The sequence below is a fragment of the Macaca mulatta genome, chromosome 11, assembly GCF_049350105.2.
Source record: "Macaca mulatta isolate MMU2019108-1 chromosome 11, T2T-MMU8v2.0, whole genome shotgun sequence".
Classification (NCBI taxonomy): Eukaryota; Metazoa; Chordata; class Mammalia; order Primates; family Cercopithecidae; genus Macaca; species Macaca mulatta.
In genome coordinates this window covers 112,414,502-112,437,909 of record NC_133416.1, presented here as the reverse complement: position 1 = coordinate 112,437,909, position 23,408 = coordinate 112,414,502, and the positions used below count along the sequence as shown (strand labels likewise).

The window sequence follows — 23,408 nt, the reverse complement described above, 5'->3', positions numbered from 1 at the left end:
TCTATAAAGGGCCTTTTGTTTTTGGCTATCTCCCTTGCAACAAATTCAACTCTGCTATTATAAGACAAAAGCAGGCCAGACGTGGTGGCTCATGCCTGTAATCCCAGCACTTTGGGAGGCAGAAGCAGGAGGATCACCTGAGGTCAGGAGTTCAAGACCAGCCTGGCCAACATGGTGAAACCCCATCTCTACTAAAAATACAAAAATTAGCCGGGTGTGGTGGCGCACACCTGTAGTCCCAGCTACTCGGGAGACTGAGGCACGAGAATCGTTTGAACCCGGGAGGCAAAGGTTGCAGTGAGCTGAGATCACACCACTGCACTCCAGCCTGGGCAACAGAGCGAGACTCTTGTCTCCCCTCCCCCCAAAAAAAAACATTAAAAAAAAGCAGCAGCATGGACAGTATGTAAATAAATGGGCACAGCTGTTTTCCAATAAAAATCAAGTGGTTAGCCAAATGACCATTGTTTGCCAACTTCTGGTATAGATTAAATGTGAGAAAAGAAAGGAGTTTAAAGATATAGAAGATAAAAGTTATGTGAAGGAAGTTCCTCTATGGAATCTTTGGAAAGATGATATGAATTGACTATGTAAACAATATTTTGGCTCAGAGGAAAACAGTCTAGATTTTAGAAGTGACATGCCTGAGTTTGAGAAGCAAGGAGACTCAGCTGAAGGCACACATACAAAAGAGTCAGGAGAAATAAGACTAGATTACACAACATATTGAAAGCCAGGCCAAAGGGGTTTAAATGCATCTTAAGCCTTTTCTTTTTTCCCTCTTAAACTCTCCTAACTTCAGGATCCAGAAGCACTGGCTCAATTAATGCTGTCCATACCACTAACCAATGATGGAAAATATGTACTGTTAAACGATCAACCAGATGACAATGATGGAAATTCAAGTGAACATAGAGGCGCAGAATCTGAAGCGTAACTCACTTGCGCCTGTAGGGGAAGAGCAAACAGGAAGGAGAGCTACCTCCTAAGGGTTTTCAACTTCTCTGACATACAGGCACACTGACCTGATTTCCGAAGGCTGACAATCGTTTGTGGAATGTAATCTTGATGCCTTGATACTGAGACTTGGGAGGGAAACTAAGAAATGGTTGACAGCGTTCCCACCCATCTACAAATGTTATTTTAGGTGCTTTGTGGTAAGTCTTTTTTCTTAGATCGCGCTAAGATTTCTTAAGATTGTTCAGCGCTCAGAACAAAAGTTTGAAAAATGCATTGTTCATATGAATGTCATCTCTTTTCAGTTGCCAGTATCCTTTTTAAAAAATGGCAAAAGCCTAGATTTACAATTTGATGAACACTAAATATTTCCTATTAATATAATCTATTTTTGTATTTTACTTAATGAGCTTTAAGTGCCTGTCGTTCTGAAAATTGTGTATTTATAATTCAGCTTATCTCATAATTGGACCTAATAGCATTTCTTTGTGCAGTTAGGTGATGAGCACTGCTTTGAGGCCCAAGCACTAGTAGAGATGCGTGATGCAGGTCTAGTTCCAATAACTGTTCCAGACATCAAGCAATAAAAAAATGAATACCACAAAAGATGTTTGATTTTATAATGGAGGTTACTGAACCAGCATTCAGAAGTTTAAGGTCCTCCTAGGTATGAGTACTTTTAGTAGTGGATCACTGTGGACAGGGTGCAGCTCTACCAGTTCCTGTTTCTTCTGAGCCAGACCCTCCTCAAGGAAGGGACCAATTAATTTTAAAACTCACTTGAAGCACAGCTGGTCATGGGGCTTGGTATAAAGTTCCTATTTCCACCCTGATACTTCCAATTCCTGGAACCCCAGCCCACTCCCCCATCCCTCCTCTCTATGAAACTAGTATAATGATTTTGAATTGGTACAGTGTGTTTAACTGTAACTAAGTTCAACAGACTATTATTATCTTTGTAATGAATTAACCTAGCAATAAAAATTATTCTGTTTCTTTCGTTTGTTGTTATTTTCTGGAACATCCCTGGAAGAAAACTAAAGTCAGCTCCATAGCTTTAACATTTAATTTCCCAAAAACTAGGGCATAATGAAATCACAGAGGGGATATAGTATCAAAAAATACTTCCAGTCAACATGAGTAGAATATGTGATCCCATTGCTAAAATTTTTAAAGGTGTTGCTTTTAAAATGGTGGATTAATAAAATAACTTTTGTAATCCAAAATTAGGTTAACATCATAGGATCCATTTGAAATGTATACACCATAAAAGACATAGTGAGTCAGTCTAAGCCAGTATGAAATTATGCACCATAAAATTATTAATTCATTGTTCACTAATGCATTACAAATTTGTATGACATACCTGCTTTAGATCAACTGGTTCTCTGACAGACTGCAAGAGCCACAGTCCCCTGAACGTTGTTTTTTTTTTTTTCTTGCTTAGACTTTTTTGGGAGAGGGGTATAATCTCACTCAAGTCCTAAACAATTATTAGTTTGAAAACTGAAACACGATACATTTCTGTATACATTTCAAATGGATCCTATGATGTTAACCTAATTTTGGAGTATAAAAGTTGTTTTATTAATCCACCATTTTAAAAGACTGCACGGCTTAAATAAAACACAAAGCATGCGCATCATTAGGGAAAAATAAAAAGACTGAAATTCAGTCCACTAAAACTAACTTCATCAAAAACCACCACAGAGAATGAAAACACACAACTAAACCAAAGCTACTAGCAAGCACACAAGACCAACAAAAAATTAGCATCCAGAATATATAAAATACTCCTACAGGTAGAAAGATAAATTGAAAAAAAGTCATGAAGGCATTTCATACATTAAAAAAGACAAAGTGCTCATAAACAGAAACAGACTCCTTATAGTAATCAGGAAAATGCAAATTAAAACCACAGAAACATTTTATATTCAGCAGACTGCAAAAATTCAGCTGTTGGCAGAAATGGAGCAAAGGGGAATCTCCTCTGCTGCTGGGATGAAACAACAGTATGGCATTCTGTCCAATACATTGAAAGGGCACCTGCCCTACTACCTAGCAGTTTTACTTGCAGGTACACAGCCCAGAGAAACTCGAAACACCTGGACCCAGGGACACGTTCAATAATGATTACAGCATCGTTGTTTACAATATCCCAAAAGTGAAAACCACCCAGATGTCATCGACAGAAGATAGCTGTATTCACGTAATGAAATGCTCAACTACAGCTATATGCATCAACGTGGATGAATTTTTAAAATAATACTGAAAAAGTTACAGAAGCATATAATATCCCATTTATATTTAGTTTAAAAACTGAAACATAGCAATATTATCAATAGTTAGGAATATACAATCAGTTGTAAAACAAGGGAAGAGCAAGAGAATGGTTAACACCAAACCCTCACATGGTTTCCTCAGGCAGAAACTGTAGGAGTGAGGTGTTCTTAAAGGATATGGTAGCTTCTTTCCAAGTGCTTTATTTTCATTCTTCAAATAGTATAATACATATTATATACCTTGTATGCATTGAGTATTTTTAAATAATTTTAAAACTTAGAACTAGTGGATGATTTGCCCCTTTTCTCCACTTACTGAAATTGTATTAATACACATTAAAGTGCTCTGAAAGATTAACAAGTGCCATGGTAAATGAAAGGCGGGAAGAGAGGAAATGGGACCTTTTTAGAAGCCAGCTATTCTTACCAATTCCCACTTCCCAGGCTGATTTAGCCTCACATACTCATCAGACTACTTTCTTTAGGGAAGAACAGGGCCTTCCTTACCTTGTCTACATCTGCCTGAGCCACTTAACAAGGAATAGTTCTTTAGACACCCACTTAAAGTCAAATACAGACTTTAGTTTCAATCGTTCCACCTAAAATAGTAGTAACACCTAATGCTTATTTATATGCCAAGTTTATTTCTACCTATAAGAGTACAAATAAGTTATATAGTAAGAGCTAACGTTTATAGTATATACAAATAGTAGCTAATATTTACTGTTTCCTAATATATAAAGTGTTTTATGCAAATTTAATCCTCAACCTATAAGCTACATACTGTCATTATCATCCCATCTTTTGCACAAGGAAATGAAGCACAGAGGTATTAAGGAATTTGTTCCTAAGCAGGAAATCGGGATTCAAATTGTTCTGGCTCCAGAGTCGATGCTTCTAAACACTCTGTGCTATATACAGAAGACCTCAAGAGAGAACCAGATACAAAGCAATCCAAATATTTCTCAATACATTAAGCTCTTGACAATTCAGTAGCAGTATCAACCTAAAGCATAATATCCTTAATACTTTGCTACCTTTTGTACAGATTCTGAAAAGATTAAATACTTTAATACTAATTTGATAAAGACAAGTGCTTCTAGGTATAAAAGTTAACTCCTTCCCCCATTAAATGAGGGCATTATTAAAGAATGGTTGACTACATGTAGCTCTTACCTACAGAATGTATTTATAGTCCGCAGAGATGATCCAAGAATTATGGTATCAGATCTGCATCGACTGAATAAATTTCATCTACATTCCTGAGTATATCTCCACTAATGGGAAATGGAGGTATCAGGTAAACTGAGTGGTAAAGAGGAGCCAAACTACTGAAAAGAAAATACTTACTTGCCCAACTTTTCTTATACATTATATATATATGCTGACCTGTGTTATAAGCTGAACTCTTAACTTTGCCATCACCATCTCGAGTTCACTGCCTTTGCTTAATCTCTACAGATTTCCACTTATTCTGGATTCCCTTTTTAAACTTCACATCTTTGACAGCCTATTAAAAGTATTCCGAACATCTAAAAGCCTTTGTTAAAAAAAATATATATGTGGCATTAAAACTTCCCTTAAAAAAGGAATGTCATCTTCTGAAACGTCTGCAATGTGAAGCTGGAAAGAAAACCCTGTTACAATTATTAAAATCAATTAAAGTCTACCTTTTACATTTAGCAGACTCAGCATAAAAGAGCAACATGAAGTATCCAATATTTTCTCATCTTTCCCACAATCTTACAAATTTACTGCCTCAGATGAAAAAAGGAACAGCAACCAGACTTAACTTTACCAAGAATGATTTCTGCAGGGTAGTATTTAACAGGATTGTATCTCATCTCCAGTGTAATATTTTGAAGGCTCTGTTGTTATTACTGTAGTCCCTGCTTATCTGAGAGGGATACACCAAGACCCCCAGTGCATGCCTGAAACTGCAGATGGTATCTAACCATATATATACTGTGTTTTTTCCTATACACACATACCTATGATAAAGTTTAATTTATAAGTTAGGCGCAGTAAGAGATGCAGTAACAATAACTAATGATGAAACAGAACAACTAACAAATACTGTCACCAATGCCACTGATAGAAGATTCATTCTTACCACAGATCTTAGCCACCCCACATATGATTTCTTTCCCGAGAACTTTCATGTTTTCACTTAAAGTATGCAATTTCAGGCTTCTCTTATAGCATATCTGAATTGCCAGCATCACTACTCTTGCACGTTGGGGCCATTATTAAGTAAAATAAGGCTTACTGGAAGACAAACACTAATAATTTGACAACCTAGCTACCAAGTGATTCATGGGCAGGTAGCACATACAGCATGAAGATGCTGGGCAAAGGGGTGACTTACGTCCCAGGCGGGATGGAGTAGGACAGCACAAGATTTCATCATGCTACCCAGAATAATACACAAGTTGAAACTTATTGTTTCTGGAATTTTCCATTTAATATTTTCAGACCACAGCTGACCACAGGTAACTGAAACTGGAAAGTAAAACACGGGTAAGGGGAGACTACTGTGTTGTTTTAGTTCAACTAAGGTTTGCAAATAGCACTATAGTTATTACTCACATTAAACACTGCATACTGATAATCCCTTTCCAGGATTAGGATTTAAAGAACTTCATATTGGTTCTTTTTATTGGAAAAAAGCTCTGGAAAGATCAAAAATGTATAAAGGAAAGGAAAATACCTTTCTTTCACCTGGAATACATTGACAGAAGCCAATTTTATACTTCAAATTTTTTACCTATGTGCATGCATTTTTTAAAAAAATATTCCATAGATTTCATTTCATTCAATTAAGTGGGACCCCAAAAAGGTTAATATTAAGAACTACTGGTTTATGACATTCAATTTTGAACATAAACATCCAGGGGAAGGAAATTTTCAAAATTATGTTTATTAATGTTTTAGTATACACATTATATTCTCTTAGAATTGGGGGAAGAGGGAAACCCCACTCAAGTGAGGTAACAAACTTGCCATCTTTTACAAAATGTAATTAGAACTGACAATGTTATGGTTAGTCCTTAATTCCTGAGAATCTGAATTATCATTAAGTTTTCTGTGAACTTAAAACAAACGCTCACATTTATTTTTAAATTACAGTATGTCTGAAAAAATAAAATCAATGTTAATATGTTATCAAGAAAAACCATCATCGAAATGTACATATGAACGTATTAGGTGTGAATATACTGAAGCCCTGTTGCTCTGCAGTTTGACACCATTTAAATGCTTGTTTCCAAGATCTTATTTCAAATACATTAACTTATAATTTATCCAGATTGCAGTGACATTATTTTAACCTAAAGGAAAAATAGTTGTCTGTCATTTTCTTCTTAATTGTAGGTATCCAGAGAGTCAGCATGTGAACTCTATCGTATTGATAAAATAATTTACACGTGTAGGGATAATGACCAGAGAACATGTGATTCTCTTCTAGTAACAATTTCTATCCCTTAATAGGAGATGATTTCAGAGAAGTTAGAGAAGAAAAACAGAGAAAACAATACTGTTGCTATAAAATGATGACGAATTTGATATAATCAAATGCAAGATCATTCATATAAACATAATGAAAATATAAATTATTAATTATGCAGCATGCTTTAGGGCCATTTCTACAGTTATTATGGATTACAAATATTAAATGCCTTTAATCTATCCACTGTTCATAATTCTGTAAGCCATGTTTACATAATAAACAAAAAACATTTCCTACATATTCTGTCTCTTCTGACTTTTAACAATTAAAGTATTTATCCTGGGCTGGCAAGTTACCCTGACCCTAACCAGTAAGTACAAACAGGGCATTGTACATCCATTCTAAAAGCTGGAATCAAAGAATAACGTTAGAAGCATTTGCAGGATTTATCCAAAGAAATGTTTTGCAGACAAATGCAATAGAAAAAAATCAAGCATTTCCCAAAATGATGTTTGTATTAGAAAGTTTTAAATTTTGTCTTCATTGTAAAGGTATCACTTTATTATATTTTTAAAAGGCCATGATTAACCATTTAACTAATAACTTACATACCTTTACAAAAATAAAACTAACACTTGCGGGGTACGAAATTTACTCAAATCTTTCTGTACTTTTAAAATCAGTAAGTGATGTATCTTACTGGCTGTTTATTCTCACAGTGGTATTTTTTTTTAAAGCCTGAACAGTGTAATTATTAATCTGTTGTCTTAAATTATACTTGATATAAAAAAAAAAAGTCTACCCAAACCATCACCAAAATTTCAATTCAATCTAATGTAGAAGAAACCTGAGTTTGGATGTAGAAATAATTCATTCAATTTTTTTTCTGACATCATACATCATGCCTTCAACCAAAATAGAAGTGAAACTTCAAACAGGACTCTATGGCTTTATCTGAATTTTCTGAGTACTAAGTAAATCTTAAATTTAAAGCAGCTGTTGGAGGTTAAATGTTCTCAAAGCAATGTAAACTAGTTATAAAATGTCTCATCAAAGACATCAGCAGCTCTTGTGAGTCACATGAAATTAACAATGAAAGAATGATCATCAGTTATACTGTACAGTGAGAGTACATAAAACACTTGTGCCTCACCTCTAGTATCAAAGCCATCTTCATATATTCCTTTTATGAGAATATTGATATGTATTCTTCATGAATTTCAGGCTCATTCCTTTTGTTAAGCATGTATTTACTGGCTGTATATAGTATATGCATTGAATTTCCCATGACTTGAAATAACTATAGATCAAAGATCTATGCAAATACAAATTACAAACATGGAGATTACAAGAAATCCGAGGTGATAGTTTATGAATCTGGATTTGCCCTTTTATAACTTCACATCAAATAGAAACATCTTCTACCCTCAAGTCCAGGCAAAAATCCAATTTTAAAATCTCATTCTCAACCTTTGAAAGTAGAGCCTTTGGAAACAGAAAGGACTTCACTTTAAAGCACTGCCTTTAAGAGTTGTAACATCTATTTTCCATAGATATGACCCAGGAAACAATTCATCAATAGTTTATCCATTCCACTGTTTTAACAATTCTGACGATTTCATCATATGTGCAGTGAATACCATCGGTATCATTTCACAACAGGATCAGCAGACACAGCGCTGTCGGACAGGTCTCCGTTGCTTGTTTTAGTTTCTTCTGAAAGCATGAGTGAAGATAATAATGGGTATTTATGTTCACTTTTAAACAATAAATTAAGAAGTAAAAAAAATTTGGGAAGAGCTATATTGCCAAACTTCAAATTACAGTTGCATCCATCAAATGTTTCTCTAACATCACAAATTATACCTTGTTTATATTTAAAAATTTTTTTAAATCTAGGCTAAACACTGCAATTGTTTCCACTGGTTTTTAATGAAGGTGGAGTTGAGGGAGTTCAGAACTGCATTGGGGTGGGGTTTCAAACCACATGGGCTCTTTTGTCCTGAGGAATCTTGACATTGCTGGTCTAAGAAAGGCCTGCTGCCCTCACGCCAGTTCCTCTAGCTGGGCCAAGAAAGGACCATTATAGTATGTTGTCATTCCTGGTAGGAATATGGCTGCAAACTCACATATCAAAACTATCCAGAATGAATAACTTTCCATTTGTATTTATAACTTATTATAATAAATTATATATAATACATATTATTTCTTAAAATAATTTTAAATGAAGCAGCTTTTCACTGTTTTTGACAGAATGAATTCCTGGCTTTTTGTGCAAAATGTCATGTGTTCATATTTCATTAACAGACAAAGACTGTTTGACTAATGTATTCAGAAACTCTGACTATATCTCTGAGCAAGCTGAAATAGTCTTAGAACAGTGATGTGAGTGATATGTAACAACTGCAACCCCGGAGAGTTCCTTAAGAGGAACAGGCCAAAGCAAGAAATCCCACTGCCATAAGACTGAAGGGCTGTTTGTTTTGTTTTAATGCTTTAGCCTGAAAGCAAATGTCCAATCGACTCACAGTTTTCCCAGTCACATGGGCTGGGGAAAAGGTCTGGCATCATGAAACACATGGGTAGAACTGAGGCAATCACTGAGTTTCTTCATAATTTATATTGATTCAAATTCTTTCAAATGGCTTTGCTAATTTATCCTTGAAAATGAACACAAATGTAGTATGTATAAATTTTCATTTAATACTGAATATCTTCCGGATTAATAAGCTGAAACAATTTTTTCAAGCATGTTTATTTAGTCTGGATTCAAAAAAATGCCTGGATACGCACCTAATAAGTAATATTAGTAAGTAATATTTAATTTATGCAACAATGTCAAGAAATAAGGTAGTTCATCTAAGTGGTCTATCCAAATGAGTCACCTCTATATATATAAAGAAAAAAGGTATATTTTAAAAATTAACATAAGATTAACAAAAACATCTTGTTTTATGAAGAGCTTTTTATCTTGATTTATGAAAACTTCATGAAACACGACAAAAAGGAGACTAGTAAACATGAAAATTATAACGGTCAACTAGTTACTGTATCTACTATTGATCCTCCTAGCAAAGAGAAATGTACGCTATACGATTTCCATGACAGAAAAGGGAAACATCTGTTCCTCAGAGAAGATGATTATTCCTAAATTTCAAATTAGAGAGAAATATAACATGGGGACGTTATATATGAAACACTGAGCAATGCTCTTATGCCTTAAAAAGTATAGATTCCTTTCCACCATCCTACACAGAATACAATGGACAGAATCCTTTCCTTAATGACTGAAGTTCACTGAAATCACTATCAGTTATTATGGTTATACTGCCTGAGTCTCCAGGGCCTGACTATGAAAGAAGGCAGAATGCTATTTACTACAACTAAATAGCCCCTATGATTTTATACTTCTTTAATCATCTGTCCCATCTCATTCAGTCAACATCAGTCAGCAGCAGCTCTGCCTTCAGCAACATTTAGCTGTCCTCCTCTAATTTGTTCCTTCAAATCTAATACAGTTTGGGCCATGAAAGAAAAACCAAACTTGTGAAAAGTATATTTAAACTAAAAGCAGATGATCCTGAACAAGGGCTTAAAGGGTTACCAAGCGTGACATGCATAAACTATATAAATTCCTTTTCAATTTCACACAAGATCTATATAGGCTTTACTTTTTTAAAAAGACTTCTTGCTAGGTCTGTGTTATTTTCCAAAAGGACAAAGAAGCTGGATGTCTGACCAAATAAAATGGTACATTACTATCTATTACTCAAGACATTTATTGGTCTTTCCAAATTTAAACCACTCACTGACCTTCCTTCTCTTTCTTTTCTTGGTTTTCTTCAGCCGCAGTCTTGTCTGCTCTGAAGAAAATTCTTGCACTGCTCAGTGAGAAATATAGCAATTCAAATTCCTAAGGTAAATTTAAAAAATTTGAAATAAAAACCAAAAATACTTATTATGGCAAAACACCAAAAATATATGCATTTTTATGCCTCTTATTATTTTTAAAAGCTCTAGTGGAAATCACAAATACAGAAACTGAAATAAGTAACCCGCCCGTTTTTAAGATCTGAGTCAAATGGCTTCCAAATAGCATTCATTTTAAAATATAATCTTTTTGCCACTATTCATTTCACTTGTGAAAATGGGGGTTTCTATATGGCTTCTGCTTTTCAGACATTAAGAAGTCATGGATATCAAACAGTAAGTCAAAGCAGATGTGACTCTTAGGCTCCTCTACCTGTAGATAGACATCCAGTCGCTTTTGAGTGAGATTCATGGTTTGTAAGAGTTTTTCATCTTGACTGGCCGACTGCACATTCTGTTGCTTAGCAACTGCTCTGATCTCCTTCAGGTATTTCTCTCTAACAGACTGGAACCAGTGAAGTGAGTCAAACTCCCGGTACTGATCCAAAAGCTTTAGAATGTAAGCCACACCTGCAGGCATCAGCAAAACTAAGGTTAAATTACAGTGAGTACAGAAGTCATATTCTACTCCTTCACCAATAATTCCTAACACTAAACATTTTGAGTAGTAATTCCTAGCATTTTAAGTTTGTCCCCTTTCAAGTTACATTCTACAGCATAAATGAACGACAGGTTTAACAAAATGGCTTAATTCCTCCTTAAAACCAATGTAGACGTATAACAAACTAAAGACAACTCAATTAAGAAGAAAACAAATAACTACCATGGCCATATAAATCACCTGGAGAAACGATATAGCTGTAAGGGTAAAGAATAAAAATTTCCATGACTTGTGCCTATAATCCCAATACTTTGGGAGGCTGAGGCTAGAGGACTTCTTGAGCCCAGGAGTTCAAGACCAACCTGGGCAACATAGTGAGACTCCTGTCTCTTAAAAAAAAAAAATTTTTTTTTTAATTAGCCAGATGTGGCGATGCGTGCCTATAGTCCCAGATACTTGGGAGGCTGAGGTGGGAGGATCGCTTGGGTCCAGGAGGTCAAGCCTGCAGTGAACCATGACTGCACCACTGTACTCCAGTCAGGCTGACAGAGCAAGACCCTGCCTCAAAAAGAAAGGAAAAAAACAAAAACAATTCGACTGCTAAAAAGATGGCAATTGAGGAAGCTACAAGGAAACCAGAGAAACTAAATATAAGATGTTAAAACTGTACAACCCCAACAAAAACAAAGCCTAAATATTAGGCCAAAGTAGACAAGTGATTAGCAATACTAAGAAGGCATTAAATAAGTTATAAACTATAGAAAACAAGTATTGTCAATCACATATTCCAGCTAAAAAACATAGTAAAAAATGCTCATGAAAAATAAATCTATAAAGAACATATAGACCTATTCTCAAGCAAATGTTTCTAAGAATCCATTACAAGGTCAACATAAAATTAATGGAAAAACAATTCCATTAAACTTACCCATGGCAAAGCCATCATCAGTAAAGGCAGCTCCAATTTTATTTTTTTTATTTAGTTTTTCCTTGCAACTAATGGAATGTTCTACAAAGTTCAGGGTCTAAAAAGATGTAACAAGATGTCAGAAAAACAATTTTACTAAGAAAATCTTCAGAATTCCTAAAAAAGACATTTCAAAAATTATAAATAGAATCACTATAAATAGAATAGAATAGAATAGAATCTAGGTTCCAGTCCTTTTCATCTGAAACATTTGCCTTAGGTGCTCTCTTGGTGAAGATACAATCTATACAAGTGTATCTTCATGGCTCTCCTTTCCAAGTCCTTTAAATATGGGCACTCACTCAATCACTACTTAACCCAAGAACAGTGCCTTGTATATTTCATTATAAAATATTATGCACATTTTACAGAGAAGGACACTGAGCTTTGGGAGATCTATTATCTCACCCAAAGTCATATATTAAGTGAACCTGGAGTTATTAAAGTAGGCCTGCTTTACTTCAAAGCACAAATACTCTTAAAAACACAGGCAAGACAGTCCTTACTTACATCTACCTAATTCATTCGAAAATACTATTTCTTTTCATGTTCTTAGGTGTGAAGTTCTCAAAACAGTACGTCTCTTGAAAATTCAGCTCTTCCAAAATGCCTTATCTAATCTTATCTTTTATTCAACAAAGATTTACTGAAGCTTACAATATACCAGCGTTATTAAGTATTTATGATTAAACAAATGATTACTATCTAGAGTCCAGAGTCTAGAGCAACACTGTTGGCAGGGACAGAAATGTGTATCTGCACCATCCGGTACATACAGTAAGCCACTAATCACAAGCGGCCACAGAACACTTGAAATGAGGCTAGTGTGACTGACAAGCTGAATTTTTAATTTTTAAAAAAGTATTTTTATTTTTTTCGCCCTGCCTTATGATTTTATGAAATTTTAATTAAAGTAGCCACATATGACTACACATGGATAGCACAGCTCTAGAAGAGTAAATGCAGAAGTGTTTAAAAACTAATTATGATATACAGTGTGCTAAGCCTACACTGGAAACAAAACCAAGTTTCATTTTTTTGACTGTGGAACTTATTCAGCAATTAATCACCTACTTGTGAATTTTTCATCAATCATTAATTCAATCTTTTTTAGAAATCTCATTTATGCTTGTCTTTTTTCTGGAACTACACTACAAACTCAAGTACAAGGACAGGATTCTATACTTCTTTGTAGTGCTCTTAATCCACTTTGTTTTCTCCATCACTAAGCGACTTCTAACAACTGCCTTGTAAAACTCTAGACTTTTCCCTAAGCTTACCAATGGGTTCACTGCTGTCTACAATGGTTTGAGTACACTGCCCTTCAAATTTAAAAAATATGGTGAGAACTCACTCCAAGTTAACTCTAGTATTACCAAATAAGACACTCTCCCCTCCAGTTTGACACCATCTTGAGATGAAAAGATTCTTATCAGATGAATATGAACATTTTTTGCTATATCACAGTTAAAATACAATTATGATAGAAAATTAACAAATGTATAAAAGAAACAAAATTCATGGAAAAAAGCTGTTTACAGGCTATTAGTTACTTTCAATAGGTAATAATGGTTTTAATATGTAAGAAGATATGTTAACAACTTGAGCAGTAATATGAAAAGTCATTATTCTTGATCAAATTTAAATTTAATAAAGAGCTTCAACTGCTGGGTGATATTCAGTTTTTTTTTTGTTTGTTTTTTTTTGAGACGGAGTCTTGTTCTGTCGCCCAGGCTGGAGTGCAGTGGCCGGATCTCAGCTCACTGCAAGCTCTGCCTCCCGGGTTCACGCCATTCTCCTGCCTCAGCCTCCCGAGTAGCTGGGACTACAGGCGCCCGCCACCTCGCCCGGCTAGTTTTTTGTATTTTTTAGTACAGACGGGGTTTCACCGTGTTAGCCAGGATGGTCTCGATCTCCTGACCTCGTGATCTGCCCGTCTCGGCCTCCCAAAGTGCTGGGATTACAGGCTTGAGCCACCACGCCCGGCCGATATTTAGATTTTTAAAGTTATCTACTGACAATTTTTTTTTAAACCTTATAGGAACCTTTAAGCGAAAACCACTCTTTATTACTAATATATACCTCTTAAACTCTTAACTCCATTTTCCCTAATCGAACAGCTGTTTTGTTTTTTTTTTTTTTTTTTTTGAGACGGAGTCTCCTTCTGTAGCCCAGGCTGGAGTGCAGTGGCCAGATCTCAGCTCACTGCAAGCTCCACCTCCCGGGTCCACGCCATTCCCCTGCCTCAGCCTCCCAAGTAGCTGGGACTACAGGCGCCCGCCACCTCGCTCAGCTAGTTTTGTGTGTGTGTGTGTATTTTTTAGTAGAGACGCGGTTTCACCATGTTAGCCAGGATGGTCTCGATCTCCTGACCTCATGATCCACCCGTCTCGGCCTCCCAAAGTGCTGGGATTACAGGCTTGAGCCACCGCACCCGGCCAGCAGCTGTTTTTATAATGCAATTTTTGATAACTTGAACTACTTTTAGATAGCAACTACAGAGTTAGAGCAAGAACACATTAAGAAGCATTAAAAATTTAGTCTACATGTTAGTATTTACTACTGAATAGAGAGAAGTTATCTTTAAACAATATGCTTTAAGAAATGTGTTAGAGGCCGGGCGCGGTGGCTCAAGCCTGTAATCCCAGCACTTTGGGAGGCCGAGACGGGCGGATCACGACGTCAGGAGTTCGAGACCATCCTGGCTAACACGGTGAAACCCCGTCTCTACTAAAAAATACAAAAAACTAGCCGGGCGAGGTGGTGGGCGCCTGTAGTCCCAGCTACTTGGGAGGCTGAGGCAGGAGAATGGCGTAAAAACCCGGGAGGCGGAGCTTGCAATGAGCTGAGATCCGGCCACTGCACTCCAGCCTGGGCGACACAGCAAGACTCCGTCTCAAAAAAAAAAAAAAAAAAAAAAGAAATGTGTTAGAAAAAACTATAATAACAGCTAGTCTACATTAAGCACTTAAAATGATTATATATTAATAATTCTGCCCAAAGATTCTATGGCATATACTCATATAACTTAAAAAACACTCAAATTTCTCCAGTAATTATTTTAAAAAATAAGAATCTATCTTAGGCCACACGTGGTGGCTCATGCCTGTAATCTAGCACTTTGGGAGGCCGAGGCAAGAGGACTCCTTGAGTCCAGGAGTTCAAGACCAGCTTGGGTAACAGTGAGACCCTGTATCTTAAAAAGAAAAAAAAATTACAAAAATTAGGCATGGTGGTGCACACCTGTAGTCCCAGCTACTAGGGAGGCTGAGGCAGGAGGCTGGCTTGAGCCCAGGAGGTCAAGCCTGAGTAAGCCATGATCACACCACCGCACTCCAACCTGGATGACAGGGCAAGACCCCATCTCAGAAAAAAAAAAAAAAATCTAACGATAAGTAAGTGTCCTTCAGCACAGCTAACAAGTAAAAATTCTATGTCACATTCACTGAGATCACATTTAGTTTTATATACAAGGAAATTAATAGTGTAGTCTGTATGCATTTCATGTTACAAAGAAACCAGATCTATTTGTTCCTATTTTTTTTTTTAATTCATTTTAGGTTCTGGAAATACTCACCAGAGGGGGAACAATTATATAGAAATTTCGGAGATGTATATTCTTTGGCCTTCGAAATTCTGGAGCAAAAACATCTACAAGCATTTTGAAATATTCTGTGCCTTCAGCAGAATTTCGTGTGTGATCACTGAGGACTGAATCCAAATGCCTAAAAAGCAAAAAATTATTTGCTTCTATTCTAGAGCAAAAGAAGCGTGGCTTTGAAAAAAAAATCCATGTCTCAATAATTTACATAAGAACATTCAAAAAGCAGGAAACACTATAAGACACTTCTAAACAAATTTTCTTGGAGTTCAGAATAAACTCATTTTCTTACGGACAGAAAACTGATCAATATTAGTAAATTTAGTCCCAAAAATAGACTATTAGAACATCTTGGGACTTAAAATAATAGTTCCGTATTTCTTCTTCCCACAGTAAGGCCTGTAGAACTCCTCTTCATTGTAAATAATTTCCTCTTCCCCTTAAATCTCTAACGTTTCTCCTACATTCCCTTACCTCAACTTAAACTTGGCTCTCTTTTCAAGAACTCAGTTTCCCTCTCAATCTTCAAAAACATCAGCTGCTTTTTCTCCTGCATCCCTCAGGTACAGCTACTACCACTTTCAATTATTCCTCCACCACTGTAAGGAAGAAATCTTCCTTTATGACTCACATAATCCAGCTATATCTAACTACCCAAATACTCAACTACTTCTTCCTAACAGCAGACATCTACTAACCTTTTAACCACTATCCTACAATTACGCAGGATTAGGATGCCTGCTCCAGGTCTCCACTGTCTATGCAGATAATCTATTCATTATCGTGACCCTACATTTCCTTGACTTCAATCAACCACTCCCTTGCACCAGTCTGGATCTTGCAATTAGCAATCAGCTTTACCCTAGAGATCTTATAAGACAATATCCTACTCTCTGATTTCCTCACATTGCTTCAAAATATTTTTCAAATAGTCAACAGTTTTGGAGTGAATGGCATCATTTAACATAAGGTAAAGGTCTGATCCTTTCCTTTGAGATACACATCACAAACTATTTAAACAATTTTCAGGCACATGACTTCAAACAGCTTAACTTTGCACATGGCTTATGTAATTTGGCAAAGAGCTAAGCTATCTAACAGACTATTCTAGAGCAAAGCTTTTGTGCTGGGGCCTTATTCTCATAGAAATGCATGCATTTTCCCATATACTTCCTTTTTAAAAAAAATTACAAGTCTATCAAAAAGTTAAAATTTAGTATAATGAACATCTGTATACCCTTCAACTAGATTCACCACCTGTTAACATTTTGACACAACTGTTTTCTCTATTTTTCTGAAACACTTGAAAGTTGTGGACCTTTTATCACTTAGTCCATTAATGCTTTGGCATGAATCTATTAAGAATGAAAACATTTTTCTACAAAGCCACAGAACACTGTTATACCCAAGAATAAAATACAGTATTAATACAATGCATGTTCAAATTTCCCCCAGTTATTCCTCAAATGTCCTTTACAGCTATTTCTTTCCTTATCTAGGATACAATTAAGTATCACCCATTACATATGATTATCAGGTCTCTTTATTCTCCTAATCCAGAACAATTTCCTTGTACTTTTTGTCCATGCCAAATGTTTCATAAAATGCTCACATTCTAAATTTCTCAGGACATTTCCTCCTAATAAATTCAGGATAAACACTTCTGGCAAGAATACAAAGTAGGTACTTGCCATTACACTGCATCAAGAGGCCACATAACATCTGTCTGCCCCATTACTGGTGATGCTAAGTTTGATCACTTGGCCAAGGTAGAATATATTTCTCCACTGTAAAGATAGTTTTCTCCTTTGTAATTAATAAACAATTTCATGAGATGAATTACTGAATGAATCCTGTTCTCTAAAAACTTTTCACCTCATGTTTTAGAAACCACTGGGGATTCTTGCTTGATTTAAAGTATTACAGTGATGGTTATAATTCCCCCCCTAAATTTAACATGCATTCTTCCATAAAGAAAAGACTTTCATTCTCTTATCATTATGATCTTCTGATAATCCTTCTTATCATTATGACTCATTGATTCTTTTTTATTCAACAGATTTTTATCTATCATTATTCTTTTTTATCAAATTGTCTCCCCTTTGCCCAGGGGTGCCCCTTCATGCCTGATTCAATAACCTGCTGTAAGTATGAATGAAACATACAGTTTTCTAAACATATTCTTAGCAATTGCGCATGCCTCCTGTTTTATGTTACAATATCACAACTGACTCAAGTCCTGCACTGTTCAATAAGATAGACATTAGCTATTTAAATTTAAATTAAGATAAAATGTATACTTCAATTCCCCAGTCACATTTGCCATATTTTAAGTGTTTACCAGCCATATATGGTAGTGGCTACAGTGCTGCTATAGATTACATACACGAAGGGACCAGCATTCTAGAATACTGTTGGTGAAGAGAAATATTTTAAAAAGTAAAAAAAAACAGGTGAAATGAATTTTATGATTGAGGTATTTGGCGTTCCTCCTTTTATATTAAATCTTCAAGATTAGTTATGTACTTTATACTGGAGCACATCTCAATTTGGATCAGCCAAATTTTAGGTGCTCAAGAGCCATGTGTGGCTAGTGGCTGAAATACTGGACAGCATGTTCTAGAAGCTGGAAAGGTCTTAGACTACTGAAGTCTTAAAAATTATACTTCATAAACTGAGACCATAATTTTGTATAATAAAAACAGTGGCATATAAATTACATATTACCCTCTAGTCTTCTGTTCAGAATGTTTTTTATAAACACACTTTTTTATATCTCCAAATTTAGATTACCTTGCTGCTTTTAACGTTTCTTCTGCAAGACCTTCTTCTTTTACCAGTTCTTCAAAATTTACAATATCTTCAAGATCAGGAACAAATCTACATGAGAATTTGGGAAGGCATTTATTAGGTCAAGTAAAATATGTACAATTGACACAGATATGAAAGTGGTACTGCAGGACACTAAAATTTTCAACTATGTATTTGGAAACAACTGTGCATTTCAGTTACTATTCATATCACCACTTTAGGTCCAAATTGAATTTTAGATATGAATATTTTAATCCTTAAAATCATGTAATCTTTACATGCATTCATAAACCATATTGATAAATTAACTATAATTTTCAGAAGTCTGCTGCAGTCTTAAAATTTGAGAAAAATCTAGAATAGTTTTCTTCCATATTTTATCTCAAAATATATCAAGAACAAACACCTTATCTACAATATCATTTGTAACAAATATTTAATGGACATAATTTTTAAAATGGCATAAACAAGGCAAAAATGATGTTTGCATCCATACCTAATGGCATTGCTGCTACAATGAAGACCACCAGATCTTATCATTCGTACATAGCCCATAGCATTACCTTAAAAACCACACAAAAAAATCAGATATTTATATAAATAACTCTAAATTCTAATAGGAATATAGTTATATACAGTAGTAAATTACAAGGTTTCTACTCCTAAGTACCAAAATATTTTGCTATATTTTACTTCAGTTCTTGTTCCATAAAAAGTAAAACTGTCACATATTCCTACACTCAAAATACATACTTATATACAACTATATTAAATATTTAAAAATAAACATTACTTTCATTTGATAAACTAAAATCATTAAATGCTGACTACATTAAAATGGTCAAACTTAAAATTATAATATCAATAATTTCTCCACTCTCACAATGAGATTCAATCTCCCCCACACACACAATTGGAAGTGATATCAAGAAATCTTTATTTGATGCCTCCCAAATTTATATGTCTGGCCTGGACTCCTCCTCTAAACTCTAGGTTTTTTCATCCAATGCCTACACCTTTATGTCTAATAGAATTTTATATTTAATATGTCCAGTGCAAGCTCAGGATCTTTATCCCCAATTCTGCCTATCTCAGAAACTGGCAATTCTATCCTTTCAGTTGCTCAAGCCAAATGTCTTGAAGTCATCCCTGGCTCCTTTCTCTCACACTTTATAATCCAATTACCGGGCAAATTATGTTGACTTTGCCTTGAAAATGTAGCCAGAATCCACCCACTTTTCATTCACCCCCTCCACAGATATCCTCCTATCCAGTCAATCCATCACCATCTCTTGGCTGGAGCACTGCAATATGTACTGGCCTCCTGATTTCCCTACTTTCACCTTTAGCATCCTGCCACATTCCCCATTGTTGTATAACATCTATAGAGCCGCTAGTGAATTTTTAAAAACTAAGTTGGAACGTATAGTGCTTTTTCTTTTCTTTTCTTTTTTTTTGAGACAAGAGTCTCCCTCTGTTACCCAGGATGGAGTACAGTGGTGTGATCTCAGCTCACTGCAACCTCCGCCTCCAGGGTTCATGCGATTCTCCTGCCTCAGCCTCCCAAGTAGCTGGGATCACAGGCATCCGCCCCCATGCCTGGCTAATTTTTGTTTTTTTTTAAGTAGAGATGGGGTTTCACCATGTTGGCCAGGCTGGTCTCGAACTCCTGACCTGAGGTGATCCACCCACCTCGGCCTCCCAAAGTGCTGGGATTACAGGTGTGAGCCACCATGCCAGGCCCCTTATCATGCTTTTTCTGAAAATGCTGTAATGGCTTTCCACCTCAGAATAAAACCCAATTTCTTTATGTGGTCAAAACAGCCCTGCATGATCTTGCCCTTTGCTACTGTTCAGATAGCATGCCCTGCCACTTAGACCTCTGCTTACTCCATTCCAGCCCCTGACTATTTCAATATTGTGAAACGAATATTTCAAAAATGTGAAACGAATCAGGGCTTTTGCACTTACTGTTGCCTCTGTCTGGTAGACTCTTTCCCCAGATGCACGTGGCTTACTCCCCGACCTTATTTAGGTCCCTGCTCAAAAGTCACCTCCTGCTTTCCCTGAACATTACTGACTAGCACTGCCCAGCCCCCTTATATCTCCTTACCCAGCACTTATCACTGACATACTATGTATTTTTCTGTCTGCATCTTCCCCCACCTAGAGTGCAAGATCCATGAGTACAGCCTTTGTCTTCTTCACTGCTCCATCCCTAGAGCCAACATGTCCTGGCAAATAGCAGGAATTCAATTTATAATTAAACTTTATTGAAATGACTTGAAAGAAAGAACAGACGAAAATGTAAAAAGGAGTTAACATTTCATAATAGTAATATACATTTTACATACATTATCTTATCTGATGTTTTCAACAACCCTACATAAAAGTTAACATTGAATCTATTTTAAGGCCTATCCCAATATGAGAGATGACATTAAAATTTTTTTAATGTCCATCTTTAAAAAGTCAAATGTCTAGTTTCATTGTTTTCCTCCAAACCATCAGACCAAAGTCTGATGAAGCAAAACAGGAATGCCTAGTATAGAGCGGCAATTAAGAGTAAAAGCTCTGAAGCCAGGCCACCTGGGATCAAATCTGGTCTCCCACATGTTAGCTAAGAGACCTACAAATTATGTTATGTTACCTCTCTGTATCTCAGTCTTCTCATCTGGTAAATTAAGCTCAATAAGGACAGAGACTTTGTTTACTGTCATAAATATCATCAGCACCTAGAAACATTTGTTGTACTGAATGAATACTCGTGCAGTGAATGAAGGAAAGTAATATTTCATAAATGTTGTGGTAAGATTCACATGAGTTAAGACATATAAAGCACTAAGAATAGCCATGGCACACAGTAAATGCTCAATAAATGTTAATTATTATTATTTCAGCAGGCAAGTTATTAGTCAAAAAGGCTTTCCATTTTGCTCCCAGATTCTTTACACCTTTTCTCAAGGTATTTATCAGACTCAAAAGCACATTACACAGTGTTTTTTTTTTTTTGTTTTTTTTTTTTGAGATAGAGGCTCGCTCTGTCGCCCAGGCTGGAGTGCAGTGGCGCGATCTCAGCTCACCGCAAAGCTCCGCCTCCCAGGTTCGCGCCATTCTCCTGCCTCAGCCTCCGCAACAGCTGGGACTACAGGCACACGCTGCCGCATCCAGCTAATTTTTGTATTCTTAGTAGAGACGGGGTTTCACCGTGTTAGCCAGGATGGTCTCGATCTCCTGACCTTGTGATCCGCCCGCCTCAGCATCCCAAAGTGCTGTGGTTACAGGCGTGAGCCACCGCGCCCGGCCCATTACAGTGTTTTATAAGCAGAGGTAAAGTATTTGTATTGGCCAGGAACAGTGGCTCACACCTGTAATCCCAGCACTTTGGGAGGCAGAAGCGGATGGATCACGAGGTCAGGAGATCAAGACCATCCTGGCCAACATGGTGAAACCCTGTCTCTACTAAACATTCAAAACTTGGCAGGGTGTGGTGGCGGGCACCTGAAGTCCCAGATACTAAGGAGGCTGAGGCAGGAGAATTGCTTGGACCCGGGAGGCAGAGGTTGCAGTGAGCTGAGATCGTGCCACTGCACTCCAGCCCGAGTGACAGAGCAAGACTCTCTCACAAAAAAAAAAAAAAGAATTTATATTTTCTAAGAAGAGAATAAAGAGTAAAATGATGGAATAAAATAAAAAGGATAATATTCCCCAGCTGTGGACTGCAACTTAGTGGTAATCAAGGTGACATTAGATGGCACACCAAAGAACACTTAGTGATTATGTATTTAGGGCAAAAATGACTAGCATTTTAAGGACTATGATTTAACAACTGTTATTTCTACGGAAAAATTACACTTTCAAAAAATATAAAAACATGAAACAAATAATAGTGAAGACAGTATTAACAGGATGCAAAAATTCTGCTTATGTGAATAAATAAAACTTAAGTAACACTGCTCTAGAAGGATAGCTCTTAATCTGAGGTCTACAGACCCAAGCTTTAAGCACATGGACTCTAGCATATTATATACAAAATTGTGCCCATATGTCATATAGGCATTAGTTCTGGAAGAATCATCCCGGAGTTTTCCTCAGATTCTCAAAAAAGGTTAAGAACTACTGCTCCGTAAGTTTGCCGCCTAATATTAAATGTCCTCTTGAAGAAAACAGTACTTATTTGACAATACTTCATATTGAATGGTTTATAAAACATTTACAAAGGTAAAATTCTCCAAGTTCTTGCACTAAAACATAATAGAAATGCCTAATATGCAAATCGATTAACTGATAAAACTTTACTCCACAATGAAATGCTTATAACATATTACCCACTGGTAAACCTAAAGTCTCCTGAAAGCAAAGGGGTTGGTATTCCCAGCACCTAACAGAAAATGTGGCAAAACAGATGCTTAGTAAATGCTTGATAAATGAATAAATCAATCTCACAAGGCATAATTTTCCCAAAATATAGTCAGTAAGATTTTACTGTTTGGTGTTAATATAAACTGTCAAGAATATAAAATCCATTTGGACTTATAGCTAAATAACCCTGGTTTAAGTCCCAGAAACATGACTTACTTCTTTCTCTAAGTTTCTCTTTTTTCATCTTTAAAACAATTACATGCCTATCTCACAGGGTTATTGTGAACATAAAGATAATGTATGTGAAAAGCTCAAATAAATATAAAGTTTTGTTAAGCTATGATTATTATGAAATGTAGTTCTTTTAAATATAAAGTACTATATATCAGAAGACAAGTTCCACTTGTAAGGGCAGAAGGACAATACATTATGTGCACAAGTAAGATGGTGTAACATAGAACTTAATAACTTTTCATATAAATACTTTATACCTTCACATTTAGACT

General features: G+C 36.0%; 2 protein-coding genes across 9 annotated transcripts in view; one reads left to right on the top strand and one right to left on the bottom strand.

Moving 5' to 3' along the window:
* APPL2 (adaptor protein, phosphotyrosine interacting with PH domain and leucine zipper 2) overlaps positions 1-1,953 on the top strand; it is a 70,990-nt gene extending 69,037 nt beyond the window's left edge. For 4 of the 7 annotated variants that reach the window (XM_077954840.1, XM_077954838.1, XM_028829821.2 and 1 more), the window contains one exon: positions 803-1,953. In XM_077954840.1, the coding sequence (XP_077810966.1) occupies positions 803-937 (135 nt within the window). In that variant the 3' untranslated portion in view covers positions 938-1,953. The remainder of the gene's footprint in view (positions 1-802) is intronic. The other 3 variants (XM_077954839.1, XM_028829822.2, XM_077954842.1) reach the window with 1 other exon arrangement.
* Positions 1,954-6,143: 4,190 nt separating this feature from the next.
* The window catches only part of WASHC4 (WASH complex subunit 4), a 63,601-nt gene continuing 46,336 nt past the window's right edge, over positions 6,144-23,408 (bottom strand). For both annotated transcript variants that reach the window (XM_015152660.3, XM_077954837.1), the window contains 7 exons: positions 19,037-19,103; positions 18,523-18,609; positions 15,706-15,853; positions 12,090-12,186; positions 10,934-11,130; positions 10,504-10,603; positions 6,144-8,403 (listed from right to left, as the gene is read on the bottom strand). In XM_015152660.3, the coding sequence (XP_015008146.1) occupies positions 8,336-8,403; positions 10,504-10,603; positions 10,934-11,130; positions 12,090-12,186; positions 15,706-15,853; positions 18,523-18,609; positions 19,037-19,103 (764 nt within the window). In that variant the 3' untranslated portion in view covers positions 6,144-8,335. The remainder of the gene's footprint in view (positions 8,404-10,503; positions 10,604-10,933; positions 11,131-12,089; positions 12,187-15,705; positions 15,854-18,522; positions 18,610-19,036; positions 19,104-23,408) is intronic.